Below are 24,291 nucleotides of genomic sequence, written 5' to 3' on the forward strand. Positions count from 1 at the left end.
ATGACTTAATTCATATTTGAAACTTTTTTTTTTCTTTGTACACGTAAAGCTCCAAATTTCTGTCCTAATTTTTTACTTCTATATTTATGTTTTTTGTAATCCAATAATGAATGAGTTGGAACAATCGCATATGCATTTCTAATAGGCTAATCTCTTCCCATTTCATGGAAATTTCAAAGGAAATTATATGCGCCTGGCCATCTTTTATCAACAGTTATAAAATTTGTTATAATATCAAATGTATTAAAAAAGAAAAAAAAAACCAACCTAAGGGGAAAAAAAATCACGGTTTTTCTACACAATTGTTATTAAAAAAAAAAAGTATACAAACCTCAACAAGAAAAGCTTTTGCAGTCATTCTCTTACATCTTTTTCATGTTATTGTTTTTACCATTCAAGTAATATAAAAAAAATAAAAAAAAATAATATATGATATTTGAAGCTGAAATATTGTACATAAATAATGTGCTTGCTAGGAATTAGAATATTAATTACGAAGAGCAAGTGCAATGAGATTGTGGGGTTGGGCTGAAAATTTAGATGAAAGAAGCATGGAGAACAACAGTTTGATGTTGTGGGTCAACATGCGACAAGTGGCACACTTTGGAACATATGTCATCGTACAACAATGAATATATAGTGGGTGGTGGTTGAGTTGAGTGGTGAAGTTAAACTGAAGTGTCAGTGAGAGTATACCATCAACCATGACAACGTTACAGTGCAATTCTCTTCCTCTCAACAAACCTTGTCATCCCAGAAGAAGACTCTTGCAACCCGTTTTCTCATCCACCAGTTTTATCTCTAGTCTTTGCACTAGTTCCACTGCATTAAAGACTTCAACATCAAGGTCAGTTTTTGTGTCTATCTACTTCTTCATGGTCCATTGTTAACTGTTTCTCTCTAGTTTGAAGTTTAAGCTTGGAGGAGTAATCAATCAGAGGTAAGTGGTTGCAGGTGGGTTTGGAATGTTTCTGCTGTTGTGTCAGAAGAGAACACAGTTGGGTCCAGTTTCTCTTCAACTGATGATGATGTCTTCAAACTGACATATTTAGAGGTGGGTTTTATGGTTCTTATTTACCCTTAACTTGTCTTGAGTTTGATTGTTTTTAACTTTTTGACATGGGTGAAGTGTTGGATTTAGGGAAATAGTTGGCTGTGGAATGTTGGTGGGGCAAACATATTGGTTGATCCAATTTTGGTGGGCAACTTGGATTTTGGAATTCCTTGGCTTTATGATGCTGCTAAGAAAGTGTTAAAGAAGTTCCAGGTACCTTTTGATGGATGCTAGCTACTTATTGATTAGGATTTACCTACTTGCTATGCTTTTGTGTTATCCTGTTCCCAGTGGAAATTCATGATCTTGTTATGAACCATTTGCTTCTATAGTACAGCTCAGTGATCTTCCAGAAATCGACTGCTTACTCATTACTCAAAGCCTTGATGATCACTGCCATTTGAAGACCTTGAAGCCTTTCTCTCAGAAATTTCCAAACACTAGAGTCATAGCAACTCCTAATGCCAAGGCCTTGTTGGATCCTCTTTTCAGAAATGTAAGTATGATATGTTCTTTCTATCCTTCTTTCCTTTGGCTGGTGAAAAGCCTTATATATATATATATATATTTGAATTTGAACCTTTTCCTTGTTTCATCTTGATATATCTAATTTATGTAGTTTGATTGTAAATATAACATGGTTTGAGGATTTTGAATGATACAATGGTCTGATGTACTTTGGTGACTAATTAGATTGTACTGAAGGGGGTTAAATTGTTCTTAATGAGAGCCTCCACTGCTATGCGCATCATTTATTACACTTTGAAGGAACTGATATGAAAACGCGTTTGATACAGAAACTGCTGTATTGTTCATTGTTCAATATGAAGACAATGTGATGGAACATAGAAGAATACATTTGAATGAAAATCTTACTGTTTCTGTCATCCTTATTTTGAAAACATTAATTTTGGCCATGAGAAAAAAGAGCATGTACAAAAATAACAGATCTAAACTATATTGAAAAGGCTGTGAACTGAAAGACAAGAGAAACAAATAATTAAGCTATTATGGAGAAAAGGGAATAGAATTTAAGCTAAATTGGTTGAACAGTGGAGAAATGGATGCTATTATGTTGATGGAAATAAAAGCTTGTATAACACGTGGAGCCATGGAGGCTTTCTTCTATATTAACTGCAAAATTTGACAGAAAACCTGGGCTGTGATGTTATGGGAATGGAATAAAGCCATGAAATTCCATGTAGGTTTGAAAAAGTAAAAGACCTGGCTGAAGTTACTTTCTCGAATGACTATGGAGTTTTATGGATATACTGTTTTTATGGGGCAGTATCTATCAATGATCAGTTGCCAATTTCAAATATCAGGATGCCTTGATCTTTGTCATGTTGGCTGTTGTGCTTACTTTTTCTCTCTCTTTTTTTGGTCTCCAGCATTGTTCTTGAAGGGCAAAGAGTGCCCCAGTACTGAGAGTCTGAGACCAGGTCCATAACTACCCCTTCCAGGAATCATGATTGTGAACATGTACCCTAAAATGTGCAGTTTAGTATGCTCTTTTAAGAAAAAGAGAATATTTTTTTTGGTGCATTCGGTTCCCTGCACTTGCCCTTGGAATGTATTTTTCTCCAAACAAAAGCTTGAGTTGTGACTCTTGTGAGGGCAAGCCATGGAGCAGTAGTAAGATTGCGTACAATCAACCCTCACCCTTACCCTCGCATAGTCGGGAAGCCTTATGCATCGGGGTTTGCCCTTTTTAAGATGCTTGAATTGTCTTCTATGCCATTGATTTTCTTAACTGTGCACGGCTACATGTGTTTTTGTCCACTTTTACATCTCTGATTATGTAGTTGTGCCTTCTTTTCTCCAATTTGTCATCTGGGTTTAACACCATGCTTCAATCCTAATCACCACTGTATCCTGTCAACATTTAGCATGTAATTGAAACCTGAAGTATACATGAAGCACTGAATCATATTTTCTGTTGAGAAATCATTGGTTTACGGCTTAAGTTTTGACTTAGTTTCAGTTAATTTCAGGTTACATATATAGAGCCTGGACAGAGCTCTGATATTGAAACAAATTATGGTTCTAAGGTCAATGTTAAGGCTACAGCAGGACCAGTTCTTGGACCTCCTTGGCAGCGCCCTGAGAATGGGTAACTACTGCAAAAATATTTCTAGCTATTTTTATCTAATGCATTTGTGTATTAGGTTTTATTTCCACCTTATTTGTTGGTTTGTTATCCTTTCATATTTTCATTCAAGTGCTATTCAATAGAATATAATGGTTTTGTGCTGCATGTGTTGTAGGTATCTTGTTAGATCCCAACAAGGACAATTGTCTCTCTACTATGAACCCCACTGTGTATATAATCAAAGTTTCATTGAGAAGGAAAAGGCAGATATTGTGATCACGCCAGTCATAAAGCAGCTTTTGCCAAAGTTTACCTTGGTTTCAGGACAAGAAGATGCAGTGAAACTTGCAAAGCTGCTTCGAGCCAAGTAAGATTTTGTATTTACAGGCAGAATCACCAAAAATTCTCTTCAATTCAAATGGGTCATTGTAAAAGACCCAAAAATTTCATTCATGCAAAAGAATAAAATGAAAAAAATTGTTATTTTTTTGATACTAGAACAACTAAATGACTACTTTTGCTATTAAATAGCAACATTAAAAGAAGGTATTTGCATGAATATGTTTTTGGGAACTCGGAAAAGGAAATTCCAGGTAACAAATATTTACAATTTACGAACAATTAACCACTTAATTGATTAATTACGTCGATTAGTGGTTACTCCTTAACCCCTCTTTGAATATCATTAACTAGTTAAAAGGTTAAATTGTTCTTGAATTGAAATATTCTTCCAAGAATTTATTTTGGGAAATTTTCCCTATAATTTTTTGGTTCCTTTGGAAGAATACATTTGAACTTTAGCTCATTTTGGTGATTTTGACCTTTTATATTTCTTGTTAGAAGTTTCACTGTATTTCATAGTTCTCTACGTATATCTTAGATGCTCTTTCCATGTTTGATAGGTTCATTGTGCCAATGAAAAATGGAGACCTTGATAGCAAAGGGCTTCTTGCAAGCATAGTTCAGACTGAAGGAACAGTAGAATCATTTAAGGTTAGATTTATTTTGGTTGTTATTGATAAGTTGCTCAATATATGATTTTTGTATCTGAAATGGTATCTGAATATCACAAAATGGCATCTGAAGATTATAGTTCCAAAAACACACTGAAACACCAAAACTATATTATTATAATAATAATTCAAACTATAAGTATCCAAAAAATGGAACATAATACGTAAGTCATCCAAAAAAGGAGCATCCAAACTATTGTCCAATAACAATAGTTGTCCTAGCTACAGTCATAAAAAATGGCAAGGAGCAATGGTAATGATCCAATAGTCATCCATCTATACTTCCTATCACTAATATATATATATATATTGTTGAAATTATAGGAATTTTGGTTAAGAATAAAGAAAAGAGAGAACAAACACTGAGTAATAGAACATAACATTGATATATGGTGTGTGTTGCTGTGTTATAAAAGACAAAGAACTAAGCTCTATTAATATTAATATGGACTTAATGAATCAACTACCAGGAGATATTTGCTTAGTAGCAAAGTTAAACACTTTTAAGACTCTTGCTCTCTCTTGCTTCTCACTATGTGTGGGACTTGCAACAGTTCGATGTTAATAATGTTTTCCATCATGGAGACTTAGAGGAGGAAATTTATATGGAGATTTCACCTAGATATAATTCCCCCTAGTTGAGGAAATAAAAAGTGTAATCTAAAAAGGCTTGGTATGGATTGCATCAGTCCTTTTGTGCATGGATTGGAAGATTCTAAAAGCAATGGTGTCTTTGGGATATAGACAAAGTTAGGGTGATCATACTCTCTCTTTAAAGCATACATAACAAGGTAAACTCACTATCCTACTTGTGTATGTTGGTGACATTATTATATCAGGTAACGGCTTAGCTAAGAAATAACTAATAAAGCCATGGTTGAGATGAAAGATCTTGGAGGATAAAACACTTCCTTGGATTGAAGTTTCTTACTCCAAACAAGGCATCTTAATTTCTTAAAGGAAATATGTTTTTGGCCTTCTTAGGGAGACTGTGAAGCTAGGGTGTAAGGCTATTGATTTATTCATTGAGAAGAATCACAGAAAGGGCAATGATGAAGAAAGTCCCAAGGATAATAGAGCTCAATATTAGAGGTTGGTAGATAAATTGATATATCTGACATATACTAGATTAGGTCTAATATATGTAGCTAATTCATATATGGCCCAAGGTTGAGACACTTGCAGGCAGAATTCTGCTATACCTTGAAGCTACACCTGACATAGGATTATTATTTAGAAGGGGTGGAAATTTATGTATGGAAGTATATATGGTTGCTTGTTATGCATGATTAATCATTGATAGGAGATCAACCTTTGGTTATTGTATGTTCTTGGGTGGAAATTTAGCTACAAAGAAACAAAATGTGTATGCTCACTCAAGTGTGGAGATTTAGTTTCGAGCGTTGACACAAAGTCTAATAGTTAATACGGATGAAGAATATATTGGATGACCTTAGAATAAAGTATGAAGCTGTTTTATAACAACAAATCATCCATTAGCATTATTCATAATCTAATTCAGCATGACAGGACAAGACATATTGAGATATATTACATTTCATTAAGGAGAAATTAGATAGTGAACTGATCATTCTATTATATGTTTCATGAAGGGCTCAATTGTCATGTCTTAACTAAAGGGCTACATGGAGGTTTTAGGATCTCACTGCCTAGCTAAACTGGAATGATACTTTACCAACATGAGGAGCTGGAATAATAGACATCCATTTACCAGCATGAAGGGGAGGGTTGTAATAGTGCCACATTGGTTGCCTTTGTAGTTATTATAAATTACAACTCTTTCCGAAGAGGCTCATAGTTGGGATAGTGTTTTAATGTTGGTATATTATGGTCAGCATCATCCAAGTTTGTATCCCCAAAGCTGTAATCTCTTTGCCATTATGTCAGAAAGCACATGTGGCAAACCAAGAAGCAATCTTCATTGGTCGTCTGAGAACATGAGAAAGATTTTCTAACCATTAGGAAAATGTATCATTTTTTAACAGAACATAATAGACATCTCTGCACTTAGCTCTCTAGATTGCTAACCTAATTAGCTTTACCTTATTCCTTCTAGATTGTTCCAAATGCAAATTTTATATCAGTCATCTAACACATGACCCCTCACTGAAAATTTACCTGTTGGTTTTTCTTTTGACTTTGGTTGCTTCATTATCAGTCTCCCTTTAACTATTTGGCTCCAATCACCTAAACCAAGTCAGCCTTTCACTTTTGTTCTTGCTTTGTGGCATTCACATTCTTTTTCTTTCTTAACCAGCAAAAGATAGTGCTTCTTATGTGCAACAACAATGAAATTATTATTACTAAAAGAACAATGAAGTAATTGTTTAGTCCATTACTAATAATTTGGGTGTGGTGTTGGGATGAAAAATAGCTTCGAAGCTTCTCTACAGTTTCTGATTGCTTTCTAGCTATATTCTTTCTTTTCATTTTTTGCTAAATGATTCTATCTTGAAATGGTTATCAATGCAGGAGCTTTTATCGAAAGAGTTACCAGATGCAAAGGTTGTAGAACCTACCCCTGGAGTAACAGTAGAAATTTCAGCAAATTAAAGCTGTAGCTCCTCTTTATCCATTTGCTCCTTCCCCGTTCATCTTTCTTTGGGGGTCAAATGGAACCAAAGTTTCTCCAAGATGAATATACTTTAGTGTCAAGGGTGTAAAAGCACTTTTTGTAACATCCTAGTAATTACTTCTTCTACCATATACCATGTGTACTAGTTTAATTATCCTTTTTCTCTGATTATGTCTTGCGTTGAAGGTAGAGCCTACTTGCTTAATTGAATAGGATGAAAACTTGGCTTATGATATGTGTAAAAAATGTTAGATTGCACATCCTTGTGCACTGTACTCTTATTAATGCCGTAGCCTAGATATTATTATATCAATATATAAAGAAAAAGAGGAGAAAATGATAATAGTAGTAAAAATCCACAAAGTTGGCAATGAAATACTAAAAATGATTTGCTTGGAATTTTATTGGTCAGTTGAGATAGACACTTGTACCACTGGTAAATAAACAGAATAAATATTTAGCGGAATTATGACTCTTATCTTAGTGGGTTACCTAAGATTTAGTAGTCGCTTATGTATGTTATAAGTTAGCCCAAGTGGAAGTGAATCCAGAAAATATTATTTATGTCCGCACATTTAATGATGGAGTTTAGGAGCAGCGCTCTCGAAATTTTTTTTAAAGAAAATTTTAAATGTATTAAAAAACAAAAAATATAAATAAGAAAAGAAAAAAACTTCAACTTAACATAAAAAAATTATTTTCAACACCTTTTTTTTTTAATCAAACTGATTTGTTATATGACATCATAAAATCTTCAATAAAATATATGACATCCCATTTCATCTCATCGTATTCCATTCATTTTCATTCCATCCCTCGTTATATATTCAAGCAAAGCCTAATCTAACCAAATTATGCTTTACTACTATGTTTAAAAAATAAAAAAAAATCCATGGATTCATGTCCTCAAGTGCGGACATGGCCGACCAAATAGGTTCGGCACTGAGTGGAACTTAACTTAGTCTTAGTATAAACTATAGGCTTGTATATAGAACATACATGATGGAACAACTTAGGCTTGTATGGGCGGTTATCTCCATAGTTTTTGCCAAGTATACAGTACCAGAGTGTATTATAGTAACTTTAATTATCTCATGTTTGAATTCGTGGTGCAATTTTTTTTATTGAGTTGCAAGACACAGCCTATGGCAATCCGATATAATAAAAAGAAAAGATATGACAAAAAAATAGCTTGAGTAGCTAGCAAGAATCTAGAGGAATGAATACAGGGAATTTTGAGTTTTATGTATTCTGATGGCCTATGATGCCCCTTTTGATGTATAAGATTTAAATAAGTAGAGATGATGCTACATACAAATTTGGCATAGTATGGACATATGTGGATGCAAAATAATGCACACTACCTCAGTTTTGTGCAGAAATCGTAACTTAAAAGTGATAAAATGATGGAATTAATGTTCTTCCCAATTAATGCTGTTCTCTCTATGTGACAACTAAGTCTAGCTGTTACACTTTTCTTATTTAAAACCTGATATTCAATATGATTAAGATTTCACGGTTGATGTTCTGCCTATTAAAAATTATATTTAATTTCCAAACCTCTATTCATTATGCTTGATATTCTTCAATCTTCGAGGAAATTTTTTTGTTCAACTCAAGGCAAGATGTTACGATTACGTGTGTGTACTGTTATGTATTGTTAGTAGTGTAGTTGGTTTAGATATAAGTAAATAGGGAATGCATATGTAGTATAAATAAAAAGCTTGGTGTAAAAGCAAGTCAATAATGAATAATGTCAAAATTTCGTTGATTTCAAATAAGGTAACATCGTAACACAGGCTTGAACTCTTATGAGGTCAATGAGTTTAACTATTTAGGCTCTGAAACTGGGCTGAGTTTGGAGAAACGTATCAAAACCCACAAAATGAGGTGAGATCCTTTAAGGCAGTTATCTAATCTGAGGCCATGTTCTATTGGATCACCCAAAACAATAAAAAGCTACACCACCAGTGTATGATGTAAAAAGGAAGACCAATGTGGTCTAAGATATGTATATACAGTTGAGCCTTCTCAACAACCTAGTAAATAATTAAAAAAAAAAAAAAACTATTTTGAGTCCTCAACAAAAAAAAATACGGAACTCAATTTAATTTCTTAGGGAAAAAAATTATCTATATTAATTCTTTTAGAGGGATTAATATGAGTCTTCTTTAAATTTTTGAGGGACTACAATTTTAAAGAACTAAAATTTCAAAGGGATCATAAGTTGACTTTTTTTTCTAAAAGATTAAAATGGATTCAGTGTTTTTTTGTTGAAAACCCAAAAAAAGTATTTACTCTTAAAAAAAAGTTGCTACATAATTTGTTAAACTGGGCAAAATCATATTATCATCCATAGCACAATTTGTTAAGCTAGTAAATAATTAAAAGAGTTACTGCATAATTTCTTAAAAGTCCACCAAAATAGCAATGCACTTGCAATGACCCTAAACTATGAAATAAATGATAATTTAATTCATTATAATAAATGAAATAAATTATTTCATTTTATAGATTTCAAATACAATACTCATACTTGACGTTGAAATTCATATAATCTCTGTTAAATGTGGTTGATCTCAAATCTCAACAACTCCTTGAGATGTTATAATTTAATTTGTTGGTGTGCACCATGGGTGCTAGTTAAACAAATAACAAATGCATTTGGACGTGTTAATGTGCTTAGGGGGACTGAATATTGGCTTTGAAATTCACCAATTAAATATAATATAATTAATTCCCTTTCGCAAGATTTTGATTCTATTTGAGAATTTTTTTCAGGCCAGTTCATTGGTTTGTCTGCGTCAACCATGACATGAAAAATGTACTCCTTGGGTTTCATTTATCATGTGCCAATGACTCGTTTTGCTTCAGTTAATTTGTGCCATCTATTTTGTTAATATTATATCTTCTAAAACTGTAGAGGGGTTAACTATTTATCATGTGATCATCGCACTAATCAAATAAATAATAGAGGTGAAAAAGTAATTCAGTCAACTTATAATTAAGATCTGGCACTTGCCCCTAATTAGCGGGTATTTTTATTTTTAAACTTGGTTTACTAGTATTAATTGGAACCAACTAATATGTGCATGCACTTAGTGAAAAATAATAATCATATATACAACATGCCCTTCTAAGATTCAAAAGTTCAAGTTCTCTCATTAAATAATTTGATTTCAGTACGATTCACTAAAATCAGCTTTTTTATCATTATGACTCTAAGCAATAGTTTAATCATGATGTATTTGCTTGCCCAATATTTAAGATTATAAAATTTCGCATAACCTAATAATCTAAAATTTATCTCGATGTGTCTATAGTGCAATTTATCCTTGAGTAATAAGTTAATTATATTTATTTATATATAATTATAAGTTTATGTATTTTTATGCTATATATATGGTTCTACTCTAAAAAAGTAAAAATGACACGTGAAACAATTATAATATGTTATACACATATTCTTATATCAGTGTAAAATGATCTTTGACCCGTATATATATATATATATATATATATATATATATATATATATATATATATATATATATATATATATATGATTATGATTAGTATTGTATAATGATTATGGATTGAATAATGACAACATATATATCAACTTTTCCTTTTTAACGAGTGTAAGAGTAGCATATAAACCAATTATTTTATAAATATGAATTGATAATTAATGTTAGGATATATAAATATTAAATATTAAACGAGCTTTTTTTCTTCTTGTACAAAAAGTTCAGCAGGAAAGTCTAAAAGAACTTTTTTTAGGTGGGTACATAATAGAACCTTTTATCATGATAAAAAAGCTAAGAAATTTATAAAGGTACGGCAGAACGATATGTTCTAATTAGTAATTAGACATAATTAGTGGATTGACTCGGAAATGACAAACAATTAAATCAACGGATGATTCTTGTAAAACTCAAGTTAAAAGTAGAATTTACGTATCTTTTGACTCAAAGGAAAAACAAATTTGTATGTTAAGGTTTGAAGAATATTCCTTATCACTGTACTATGACACATCCTCTCATAATTATCAAGGCTTAATATAATAAGAAAGAATCCATCAATAAACCCGAACAAGACTTCACTACACTTGGTGCCTTTTACAATGGACCCATTGGGACCACCGGTGGTCCCTTGAGTTTACTCACTATAATAGGTTTTCATTATTTATTTTGAATTTTTTTATTTATAATATATTTTTATTCCTCATTCAGAACCTAGATTAATGTCATCGGTTGATTTTTCTTTTTTTCTTTTTTCATATCCAACGGATGAAAATTGATGTTCCACTGTGCACCCCAGTTTAGAGATTTCACAGTGAACAAGCCTCCTATACCATTTCCTATACCATTTTCTTTTTTTTTTTTTGTAAATTCCTATACCATTTTCGTATATGTTGTTTTCCTATGTTTAAGCAACCATATAGGTCACCTGGCCCTATATTCACTCAAGGAGCAAATTTAGCATAACCCTGTCCAATTCTATGCCACCCAAAACGACAATTGCTTAGTCCAAATCCATGTTCAAAGGATCCAAAGTCATGCCATTTGTTAATTTAATACCATAAAATTTTCAAACACAATGTTTCTTTAGCCAACATGTAAGTGGCTAAATTAATAATCAAAATACATGTCATGATTGAGAACTCATATTCATATATCGCTTATCGTTTATCAAGTTGTTTAAGATAATTTTATCTCAAGCTACTAAATTATAACTGTACAAAGATGGATCAATGATGATAAAGGAAAAGAGAGAAAAAAGGGAATCATAAAAATTAAAAGGTGAATTAATTAATATAAGAAAATAAATAAAAGAAACGATGTAGTTTTTGGGTGGACGGAGATAAATATATCTCAAGCTATTTAAGAAATTTTTTTTCATATATATATATATATATATATATATATATATATATATGGACTCATCGTTTCTCAAGCTGTTTGAGATAATTTTATCACTGGCTAATAAATCATAACCGCACAAAGATGGATCAATGGTGATAAAGGAAGATAGAGAAAAAGGAAATCATAACCATTCAAAGGTGAATCAATTAATATAAGAAAAACATTTCTCAAGCAGCTTGAGATAAATTTATCTTCAGCTATCCCAAAACTACGTCGTTTTATTTATTTATTTATTTCCTTATATTAATTGATTCACTTTTGAATGGTTATGATTCTCTTTTTCTCTATCTTCCTTTATCACCATTGATCTATCTTTGTACGGTTATGATTTAATAACCGGAGATAAAATTATCTCAAGCAACTTGAGAAACGATAAACACATTGTTATGGACCTGACAAAGGCCCATATTCTAGAAGGACCAATAAAGGACAACACAAAAGGAAGGGAATCTCCTATTGATGACGATCTTATCCATACAGCTAAGCAGTTGGACTTGTGCCCCAAATATTCCTAAGAGGCCCAGAAGTACACTTCTTCAGGTAACCCATCTATAAATAAGAGATTAAACTAATAAGGTACACACTCTCAAAACCTTCTTTCTTAGCTTGTCACTGTGTACACACCCCACGCCTTGACTATGTAGATTATTATTGTGCACAGTGATCGACCTACCCTCAAGGGTATCTCATTTATAGATACTTGAGAGAGAGCACCTAGATCCTACATAAAATATACCTGCCACGGGTTAGACATCTCTATCTTTCAGACAGAACACCCATATATATATATATATATATATATATATATATATATATATATTGTAAAAGATTTAGTTAAAAGTAACTTTTTAGTTTACAATAACAAACATAGGTTCACACTTTTCTGAATTGGGATGAAGAAAAAATTTTATTAAGTATAAATCATACTTACAGTACTACTTGCAGGTGCAGATTTAGAATTTTTCTTTGATACTAATTCGGTACTCCTCTTTTCTTAGAAATAGAATTTTATGTCATTGAAGCCAACATCTTCATTTTTATTTTTATCTAAATCCCAAATCTTTACCCTTTTTAGAAGGATGTATGTATATCAGGAATAATAAAGATTGTTTGGAGATTCAGGGAAGTGGCAATTATGAGTCGTCGCTCTTTCCTAAATTTTTAATTTATTATTATTATTTTTATTATTATATATAAGGGTTATATTTATCTCATTTTATATGAGATAAATAATTTTTTTACACACACAAAAGAAGGGTGGGTCCCACCATTCTTTTTTTTTCTCCTCTTACCTGTGGATCTCACTGTCAACTTTATTTTTACAACATGAAATAACTACTTTCCTACAACATAAGAAAAATATTTTCCTTACATATAAATATATATTAATGTTTTTTAATAAAAATAAATTATTCTCTTAACTCTGCCATGACATCATGTAATCATTAAACTCTTGATTCTTTTTTGTTTGACAACATTTATTATACTCTTTTTCCCACTTTCATTTCTTTTAAGGAATATGATATTTTTTTATTTTTTTTATGTCTATTCTATCTAATAATCTTTAATATCGTTAGATCAGAATATCAATTAATCTTTTTTTTTCTCTTTCTTTTTTCTTAAGATCATGATATAATAATATTAGAGATGAATAAGCATAAAAAAATAAACATAATATCTATGTTGCATCGACACTATCACGGACACCGGATACGACACGACACGACACACCGACACATTAATTTTAAAAAATATTAGATTTTGATATGTTAGGACACGTTTTGATATTTTAATTTGTGTAGTGTATATTATATTCAATATTTAATAATTTAAAAAAATAAAGCTAAAATTATAATACCTATCAATTTTGCAAAGAAATATAAAATATCACAAATATTTATATTAAACTCAATAAAATGGTAATCGTAATCGAACGAATCTAATAGTTAAAATTAAAAACGCAATGCAATGTAATCTTTAAACCCTTTTTTGAGTTTCTGCAACGCGTGTCGGAGTATCAGAGAGTGTCGGACACGATACATCAAATGTTTTGAAGTGTTGGTGCTTATAGCATAATATCATATCCTTTCTTATTAAAATCACAAATCTTCTTTATATTACAAATTATCTTTGTGAAAGAACCGTCCTTATGCCCATTACAACTTTAAGATCACATCATTGTTGCGAAAATCGGACCGACTGGGTCGACCCGGAATCCGGTGAACCGGTCATCTGATCGGTTCGGTTATCACATTGGATCGGTCAAGTATCAGACCCGGTACGACCCGGCCAATTTTTGTGAAAAACTGGTGACTCGGCCCGGGTTTTTTTAAAATAAAAATTTAAAAAAAAGTTTTTCAAAAAAAATCATAATTGACATATTTGAGTAATCTGTTACTTATTGACTTACATAAGTTATGTACCTACAATCTTAATATTATCTCAATTATGCATAATGCAGGGAATTTTGATTTGATAGTTAGATATGTCGTTTACCGAACCTGAAACACCAATATAACAAGCATATAAGTGTTTGTTTGATCTTTTATTGGACAATAATGTATAATTTATTATTTTTTATATTAAAATATTTAGAATTTATATTATTTTTTTCAGCTATTTGAGTATATTTATAATTTTTTAATATAAATTATAGATTTATATATAATTATCTGGTCATACGGTTCAATCAGTAATCCAGTAACTCAGTACCTCGATCGAATCATTGATGGAGCCGATTTTAATAATATTGGATCACATATTAGTTATTCGCTAAATCATGAACAATGTATAAAGAAAACATTTCGTGGAATTTGCATTAGGAATATCCTTTACTTAAATTAACACACGCATAATTTAGTGTTTATTCGGCTGCTAACTACTAGCTAGGCCCCACTGACCAAATTGTTAGCACTCTTACAAGTCGAATTATTCATGTTAGATGATGTGGAATCTCGACGAAGGTTAGGTTGGAGAAACAGATGGAATAGTTTTGCTTGCTGGTCCTTACCCATAAGAAGATAATATAAACAAAAGAGAATATACCAGTATAATTATTAGATATAAAAAAATAATATGCCCCCTTATCCTGGAATATTCGGATATGGACCATAGTTCATTGGAGAGTCAGATGGCAATGTTTGTGAGCATGCCTCGTTTTTTTCTCAATAGATAGAGCTCTGTATATGCAGGTAATAAACTATACCAAGAAGGCTCCATCAGCAGCTCTTGTCCTCTGTTTTTTTTTAAGAATGTGTATAATACTTTATGCTGAATGCTAGGGCAGGTGCTTATTTAATAATTTGAGCCAGTTGGTTGTTGTATTCTCAAAGTCTGCAATCTTTTCCTTAAAAAAAAAAAAAAAGTCTGCAATCTTTCAAAAATAACCATAGCAGTTAGCACATTACTGTCACGTAAATAATAAAAGTGGTGCTATGCTGCTATGCAAATATATGTGGATTACTTCACAAGCGCATTGGATCCCAAAACTCAATTGATCCTTAAAATCCCTATTAATTATGTTTACATTAAAATTAGTGGCTTGACTAGTATGAGTAAAAGAAATTTTTTACTCGAAAAAAGAATAAGAAAAAAACAGTAATTCTTTAAAAGAGAAAAGTTAAAATTAATAGTATACTCGCTTCTTTATTATCTTAATTGGAGTGAAGGAAATTTTAAGAACAGGTTTTAGATTCGAATCAAAATGTGAATATTTTTTCACCTTTCATAGTAATTGTAATTTGGCTTGGCAATACCAAGGTTTTGATAGAGTTGATCCTTGCTAGTTGTTGGGGCTAGATGCATATATATATATATATATATATATATATATATATATATATATATATGGGGTTAGGATATTGTAACAACTAATTAGGGTTACTACCAATGTTAATTAATCAATTTTATCGTTAAATTGATTATCGTTAAATTGATTATGTTGATCCAACAGTTATATTTATTTTCATGTTTATATGATTATGAATATTCCCTATATTTAATACTTTATATTTATTTTCAACTTTGTATGGTTAAGATTTTTCATGTTCGATGCTTTCACATTAAATATGGAGAATCATAATCATACAAAGATGAAAATAAATATAATCATTGTTAACCGTGAAATTGATTGGTAGTAACATTGTTACAATATCCTACCCTATATATATATATATATATATAGGGGAGGGATCATTTGACTCCAGAGTAAGATTTAAAAGTCTTACTCCTCATCCCAGCCATTGATTTCCGTTCATCCAACGGTTATCATTTATTTGAAATTAATAATTAATTAATGCATTAAATTACTAAATGATAACCGTTTGATGAACGGAAATCAAGGCTGGGAAGAAGAGTAAGACTTTTAAATCTTACTCTGGAGTCAAATGATCCCTCCCCATATATATATATATATATATATATATATATATATATATATATATATATATATGGGGATGGATCATTTGACTCCAGAGTAAGATTTAAAAGTCTTACTCCTCATCCCAGCCCTTGATTTCCGTTCATCCAACGGTTAGCATTTAATAAGTAACAACAATTAATTAATTATTAATTTTAAATAAATGCTAACCGTTGGATGAACGGAAATCAAGGGCTGGGATGAGGAGTAAGACTTTTAAATCTTACTCTGGAGTCAAATGATCCCTCCCCTATATATATATATATATATATAGGGGAGGGATTTTTTGACTTCAGAGTAAGATTTAAAAGTCTTACTCTTCATCTCAGCCTTTGATTTTCGTTCATCCAACGGTTATCATTTATTTGAAATTAATAATTAATTAATTGTTATAACTTATTAAATTATAACCGTTATATGAACGAAAATCAAGGGCTGAGATGAGGAGTAAGACTTTTAAATCTTACTCTGGAGTCAAAAAATCCCCCATATATATATATATATATATATATATATATATATATATATATAATCTTCCGATTACAACAATAACAGCACAACTTTAGTTTTTTTTTTTTTCACTTGGTGAGATTAATTAAATGAATCAAAGGACGTTAATAGCTCATCATTATTATCAATGTAAAAAATATGTCTTCTAAAATAAAAATAAAAAGCAGTTACCAACAGTTGTATAATAATTAAAGAGACGATTAAAAAATAACATAGAAAGGAAATCACTTGGCTATTCAGAGTTACAAAATCAAAATTCATTTGATGTGCACTTAATTAGAAATTAAACAATATATAAAGTTTTTCTTAGGTTGAGATGGATCATACTGATTTCAGTGCTTTGTTTGGCTTATTGGTGACTACTTATATTACCAACCGAGATCTGAATCTACTCAGCAGATTATTGAACAGGTAAATTTGTCGAAGTTAAATCCATTAATTAAGGAAACCTTCGATGCCAGAAGGGTCATATAAAATCTTTTTAACAATGACACTTAATGGCATTGTAAAATTACCTCTAGTTGGTTGGTTTAATTCTACTTTTTAATTCTCAGTCAAAGTATTAGTCTATTGAGTTTAAAACACTAAAGCTCTTTGTCTCTCTCCAAAGAGCTTTTAATTGTAACTAAATCTCAATTTGAGATTAGTCTCGTAGTCGACTCAAAAAGATAAATGTTTTGAAGATATCAGGAGGCGACTCGCTTCAAAAAGATAATTATGATTGATATAAAAAAAAATAAATAGCCTTCATTATTGACAAAAGCACAACCCTAGTATGTGTTGAAGTTCCCTCTATGAAAAGGCTTATGTGTAAAGTGGTTTATCAACAAGAACTATATATATGAATATCTTCCAAAAAAAAAAAACAAGTACTATATGAATAAGAATATATTGTTTGTAAATTGGAATTGGGGGACAAAGTGATCCACACTGTGAAGCAGAATGGAACAATTGGTTAAGTTTAAAGATCACGTTTCGAGATAATGTCACTTTGATAAATACAAGAATATGACATTAATGAATTAAGTAATTAATCAACTACAGAGATAAGGATTTGGGTTTATCCATTTCATGAGATGGAATATTACTAATTGAATGTCAACATGCATATTATAGGCGCGCGGAGTAATTAATTCATGTGATACATGGGACTTTAACAATGGAATATCCAACAAATAACCATACCTAACACGCAAGATTATTAAAGAAATTAAATTGGCTGATTGAAACTTTTGACCGTTCATGTGGTTGAGTTTGTGCATGTACCTTTTATTTCTTATGCTTTTTAAGGGACAGTCTGATTGCTGAACCCGTGCAAAGGGTATTGAGATTGAACAATAGAAAGTAAAAGAGGGTAGAAATTAAACAGAGTGACAGATATATATATATATATATATATATATATATATATATATATATATATATATATATATATATATATATATATATATATTAAGAAAAAAAAGATTTGTGGATGGAGTATAGAATTGGAACTAGTCATTAATAAAAAGATTTTTTTAAGAAAAAAAGATGTTTTACCTTTAACTAGGGATAAATTTGTTAATTGATTAGCTAATAGTATTCTTGACTTTGAATTTCCACTTAGATTTGACAGAAGGTATTATATAAGTTTAATTAACACAATTTTGATGGAATTATAGGCTAAGCCAACAAAAAATATTTGCATCATGTCCCGACACATGATTAGATAATAAGTAAAAAGATTTTATAACGATAGTAGAAAAAAAACTAAAAAAATAATTTTCTCGTGAGATTTGTGGTTTTTACCCATTAACAGATCATTGTAATATTATTTTTATGAAAAATCGATGTGATAATAATAATAATAATAATAATAATAATAATTGAATGCATTACATTATTCTTTATAAGATTCTCGACTTGTGTTTTTTATTTTAAAAATAAATGAAGGTTTTAATATTTTTTATGTTGCTGTAGATAAGAAAATTTATAACAATAAAAAAAGAAAATTAGGATTCGCATATTAATTTTGATTTTTTTTGATTTTTTAAATATTAAAATCCACGTATACAAATCCTAATATAAATATATTTACTATAAAAAAATTTATCTGCTATAAGTGACCAAAACACTTTCACTCAATTTTATCTGACTCTTATTATGCAAACAGACAAACGAAAAAAAGAAATATTATTCCGTACTTGACATGTGTCCAAAAAGACAAACGAAGTGGTTTGATGAGGGACCATGCAGTAGATTCCTCGAGGAATCAACCATTCAAATAACTACAAAAATATATATTTTCCAAATTTGCAATGCCTTTTTGTGGAAGAAGCTCGTGTCAATGTCTCAACATAATTGAAAATTGAAACAAAGGGGAAAAAATGAAAAAACTTAGCAATAATCACAAATATTAATAAGTATATAACAATAATTTTTCATTATTAAATTTATTTTTAGATTTATGCAATATGACAATATAGTTTTTCTTTATAAATTTGTATGATTCAATAATTATGTATATTAATTATTATTTATAAATTGAGCTACACCTACAATAAGAGACAACAAATGAAATATACCTAAAATAATAATCATAAATGAAGGGAGGGGATGCAGAGACTTTTAAGACTTTAACGTTTGCATCGAATAACAATTAATGGCATACAAAAACCAATCACATGATGGCTAACTTAGTGCATTTCATTAAAAAATTTCGACTGAATATTTGTTAATTATTTAACAAACCAATTTTTTTTGTTCTAATATACCTTTAGTTAAAATTGAAAGATTACTTTTTGAAGTTTCAATACAATTTAGTTTGTAAATACTCATAACCATGTTTTAAACTTATGAATGATTTTTTAAATAATTTAAATTAACATTTTTTTTTTGTGTGGGGGGCTATGTTGCACCGACACCAACACGGGACACGACACGCCGACACGTTAATTTTAAAAAATGTCATATTTCGACACGTTAGGACACATTTTGATATTAAATAATATTTTTGATATATATAATATAATTTATATTTAGTACATATAACAGTGCATAATAAATTATATAATCAATCAAATATTCAAATTCCATAATATAAATATAAAGCAAAAGTAATTTTCATACCTTATTAATTTTTTATGTCAAATTCCATAATAGAAAAAAAGTTGACTTATAAATTAATTTTTCATTTTTAGTTAATAAAATAAAATTTAAACTTAAAAAAAATGTCGGATGTGTGTCAGAGCGTTGATTGCATGTCGGAAACATATGTCGAAACGTTGATCGTGTATCCTAAAATATTGACTGCTTGTGGGACGCATGTTGGAACGTGTCGGTGTTCGACACGTAATTTTTTTTTTTTTTTTCAAAAAAACGTGTAGGTGTTTTCTTGGTGGGTTGGGGGGTGGGTTTGATTGTAATAAGCCCATGAAGCATAAGAACCCCTATGATCTAGTATCCCATTTTCTGTGAAACTGGAAAAAAAAAAAAAAAAAACTTCCCAGAGTCTTTTGGCTTTTTAAAATCCAGTGGCCAAGTTATTTTCACGACTGATATATATCAGCAGCTTCTTTGTCCTATACATTGTGTTCACTGCATATTCTGTGGGATATTCTCACTTTATCTATTTCACAATCATCAAGTTGCTAGAATCCTATTAACCCCATCGCACTCACAACAAAGGACAAACCCCAATAACCAAGACAATGTATTTGGATCACCCATCTCCAAATTACAACCACACTCGTTATTAATGTGCTCAATGAGTTATGTCTCAATCAGAATCAGGATGGTACAAACTAGAGACCCTTTTATAAATTTTAAGAAATTTACCACAATCTTGATACACTGTACCAATTTAAGAGAAGTTGAACATGCTTCCAAATACAAAAATAGAAAATTTCAGTTCACTTTTGTTCTGAGGAAACAACATGGTGTAGCCAGCTAAAAGGGGTGTGACTTATTTAACATCAAAACTGTCACTTTCTGTATATTTTCACCACTCTATAATTTAAGTTCCATACAACAGGAAAGAAGTAAAATAAAAATAAAAAGTCAGAAGAGAATAGCTACAACAGTTTAGTTACAAAACTTTTTTTTACAACATCTTGAAAAAATCAACAGCCAGGTGAAGTTGTGGTGGTCTGAGTGGAGGATGATGAGGTAGGGGAGTTTGAATTAACAGCCCCTTCACTGTGATTAGCCCTTTCTCCTGAATGTGAATGCTCAGACACCTCTAATTGTTTAAACTGTGCCTTCTTAATTGAAGGAGGAGTTGATGTGTGTGTAACAGCTGGAGGATGTGAAGCCACAGGAGCATAAATTCCAGTAGAAGCAGTAACTGTGGTCAATTCCCCTGATGCTGTTGAGGTTGCCATGGGAGCATATTCTGGTGGTTGAACAAAAATGTTCCCAACAAGGAACAAAGGAGCTGTTGGTGAATTACCATTATTGTGCATAATGGGGCTCCTTCTGGTGTGCAGACGAAATTTCTGTCCAAAACCCACAATAGAAAGAAATTTTAGACTATATTTGGGAACATAAAACTAAAGGAATTTGCTGTTACTTCTGCAACAGAAAATACTCCAATTATACTAACATGGTGATCTTAAAGGCTTATCTATATTTGGAAACATATTATAAACACATGCCTTAATAAACCAATCTTCAGTCTCAGTTTTGTTCCAGCAACATAAAAAGAATATTATACCAGATCATAGAAATGGGGGAAGAAATTAAAATGAACAAGTACTACACTAACCTGCAAATGACTTTTGACTTCATCATTGGTGAGACCATCAACCTTCATTTGATCCCTGATCTGTTTAGGTGTGGCAGCTGTGACATACACCAAATATCAAAACATCAAAACACACAGTTACAATTGCATGCGGAACAACACATAAATAACAAGAAGAACTTGGTTTTTCTAAGATACTCACAATCTGCACCGCCAAGTTGCTGAAGGGCATGCAAGAAGCGCTTGTGCAATTCCTGTGACCAACACCGGCGCTGCTTTCTCTGATTCTGTCCTTTCTCCTCTCTTTTGTTGCTCACAGCATTTTCTACTCTGACTGGTCCTGTTGAACTTGTAGCAGGTACTGGTGGTGAAGAGGGTGCTTTAACAGCTGGTGATATATTAGCCTTTCCATTAGTACTTTCCTCTTTGTGGAATGGTTGGAAAGCACCACCATTTCTCTTCACTTCCACAACATTTGTTTTTCTAGGCACATCCTGAACCAAAATTTCAGAACAGTCAAAATTCAATTTCTATTAAGCACCAATCCAATTCAATCAATTCAACTTTGGTAAAAAAATTTCTTTACCTCTTTAGCAGGAGTGGGATCATGATGCCACAACTGAACAGATCTGAGCCAATCCGATTTCTTTTTATCAGTGATGTTCATGCTCTTATTCTTATGAGAATGTTGGTCATCATCATCAACAACATCATCATCATCTTCTTCTTCTTCTTCTTCAGGGGATGCTATTTTCTTCATAGGAATGAACTCCTCAAAAACTGGGCCTTCTTCCATTGATGTCTGCTCCGAACACTCCGATTGGCCATACAAATTGCACTCCGTCGTCGTTCCTGACAACTGTTGCCTACATGCTTCAATGGCTGCATCAAATTCACAAAAAAAAAATAAAAAAAATAGAAACCCATCAAAACCCACATCTGAAAAAAAGAAAAAACATACACCCAGAAAGGAAAGAAAGAAACTTTAACTTTGAATCAAAAAAGGGTGTCTATTTTTGTTTTTGTTTTTTGTTTTTTTACCTTGCGTGACAAGCTCCAATGACAGAGGAAGTTCTCTGGGGAAAACCTGAATTTTTCTTCTTTCTTCCTCCAATGCTTCGATGTAGTCACGGAATTCCATCTTATGGGGTTGCATTTTTTCGGCGAATTGCATTGAAACCAGGTTTTTTTGTTGTTGTTGTTGATTTTTAATAGATTGTTGTTGTTGTTTTTGAGTTTCAGTTGTATAGGTGTGTCAAAGAAAACAGTTTGAGGAAGAGGGTGAAGAGAAATATATAGGCAATGGCGTTCCGTATAAGCATAGAAAAGAAAACGGATTCAACTATGAAGAATATGGGATCTAAGTAGAATCAAATATAGGAATAAACTTGCAAGAGAGAGAAAAGGGTGGAGAGTAGAGAGAGAGAGAGAATGATCGTAGGGTGTAGAAGAATTAGGGAAACCATCAAGGTCGTGGCGTCGCGTATAGAAACGAATCTTTGATGATGAGTTTTATATTCTTGCCTTGTCTTTTTTTTTTTAACATTATATGACTCTCTCTCTGTCTCTCTCTCTCTCGTGTCTTGTCATTTATTTTATTCAAAATTAGATAAGGAAATAATGGGGGAAGAGATAGAATAGAGAGAGGTTTGGTTCCTTTGAATATTCCAGGATCTGATTCGCTTTTTATTACACTGTGGGCTGGCATTTTCGTCAGCGTTTGTTTTCTCTCGTTCCATTCTTTCTCTCTTTCTCGAGTTTGTTCATCCATTGGATAAGATCAAAGACTCTTCTTATCTTTCGTTGCGTGTTGCAATTTTGATAATTGTTTCCTTTCTCCCTTCACCAAAGTTAAATTTTTTGGGTTAAAGCGTAATATATGCCAATATAGGCTTCACAAAATTTAACATGTGTATAGAAAATAAAATTATCTTCTATAATATGAAAAAATTAAGCTCATATATATATAGAGGTAGGATCCTTTGACACCGGTATCAAATTTCAATTTTGACACATCATCTGAGAGTCGTTAGATCAAAAAAGATCAATGGTATCACATTGCTTGCAAATCAGAGTCGTTGATCTTTTTTGATCTAACGGCTCTCAGATGAGGTGTCAAAATTGAAATTTGACACCGGTGTCAAATGATCCTACCTATATATATATATATATATATATATATATATATATATATATATATATATATATAGGGCTTATATTTCTGCAGCTACTATACGTGTAGCATTCAAATACTTACTATATATATATATATGGTAGGATCCTTTGATACCAGTGTCAAATTTAAAATTTGACACCTCATCTAATAGTCGTTGGATAAAAAAAGATCAATAATATCACATGCTTACTAATCAGAGTCGTTGATCTTTTTTTATCTAAAGGCTCTCAGATAAGGGTGTCAAAGGATTCTGCCTCTCTCTCTTTCTCTCTCTCTCTCTATATAGGCAGGATCCTTTGACACCGGTGTAAAATTTAAAGTTTGACACCTCATCTGAGAGTCATTAGATCAAAAAAGATCAATGGTGTCACATGCTTACAAATCAGAGTCGTTAGATAAAAAAGATCAACGACTCTCAGATGATGTGTTAAACTTTAAATTTGACACTACTGTCAAAGGATCCTACCTTTATATATATATATATATATATATATACACACGTGAAAACATTAAATGTCGGAAACATAACTATACAAAAGATGAAATCATTAAATGTGGAAAATCATAATCATACACCTGTCATCTATGATGCACGGACACGGACACGGGACACGACACGCCGACACGTTAATTCTAAAAAATGTCATATTTCGACACGTTGAGACACGTTTTGATATTAAATAAAAATTTTAATATATATAATATAATTTATATTTAATACATATAATAATACATAATAACTTATATAATTAATCAAATATTTAAATTTTATAACATAAATT

The 24,291-nt window shown here is 31.3% G+C and overlaps 2 protein-coding genes across 2 annotated transcripts; one reads left to right on the plus strand and one right to left on the minus strand.

The window, feature by feature from the left end:
- Positions 1-678: 678 nt before the first annotated feature.
- On the plus strand, positions 679-7,154 carry LOC133317246 (uncharacterized). The gene is made up of 8 exons (XM_061519086.1): positions 679-847; positions 955-1,054; positions 1,142-1,267; positions 1,392-1,550; positions 3,049-3,167; positions 3,322-3,513; positions 4,049-4,139; positions 6,653-7,154. Exons 1-8 carry the CDS (start codon positions 705-707, stop codon positions 6,731-6,733), a joined length of 1,011 nt encoding a protein of 336 aa, XP_061375070.1. The 5' UTR covers positions 679-704; the 3' UTR covers positions 6,734-7,154.
- Positions 7,155-20,575: 13,421 nt separating this feature from the next.
- LOC133317269 (transcription factor HHO2-like) lies at positions 20,576-22,757 on the minus strand. Its single transcript, XM_061519125.1, has 5 exons — positions 22,375-22,757; positions 21,920-22,215; positions 21,536-21,827; positions 21,355-21,431; positions 20,576-21,085 (listed from the first exon to the last, which is right to left on the minus strand). The coding sequence occupies exons 1-5, from the start codon at positions 22,505-22,507 to the stop codon at positions 20,711-20,713; spliced, it is 1,173 nt and encodes a 390-aa protein (XP_061375109.1). The 5' UTR covers positions 22,508-22,757; the 3' UTR covers positions 20,576-20,710.
- Between the last annotated feature and the right edge of the window lie 1,534 nt (positions 22,758-24,291).

This window comes from Gastrolobium bilobum, unplaced genomic scaffold (assembly GCF_033153095.1).
Source record: "Gastrolobium bilobum isolate Gb01-03AN ecotype WA unplaced genomic scaffold, APGP_CSIRO_Gbil_v1 utg1269, whole genome shotgun sequence".
NCBI lineage: Eukaryota > Viridiplantae > Streptophyta > Magnoliopsida > Fabales > Fabaceae > Gastrolobium > Gastrolobium bilobum.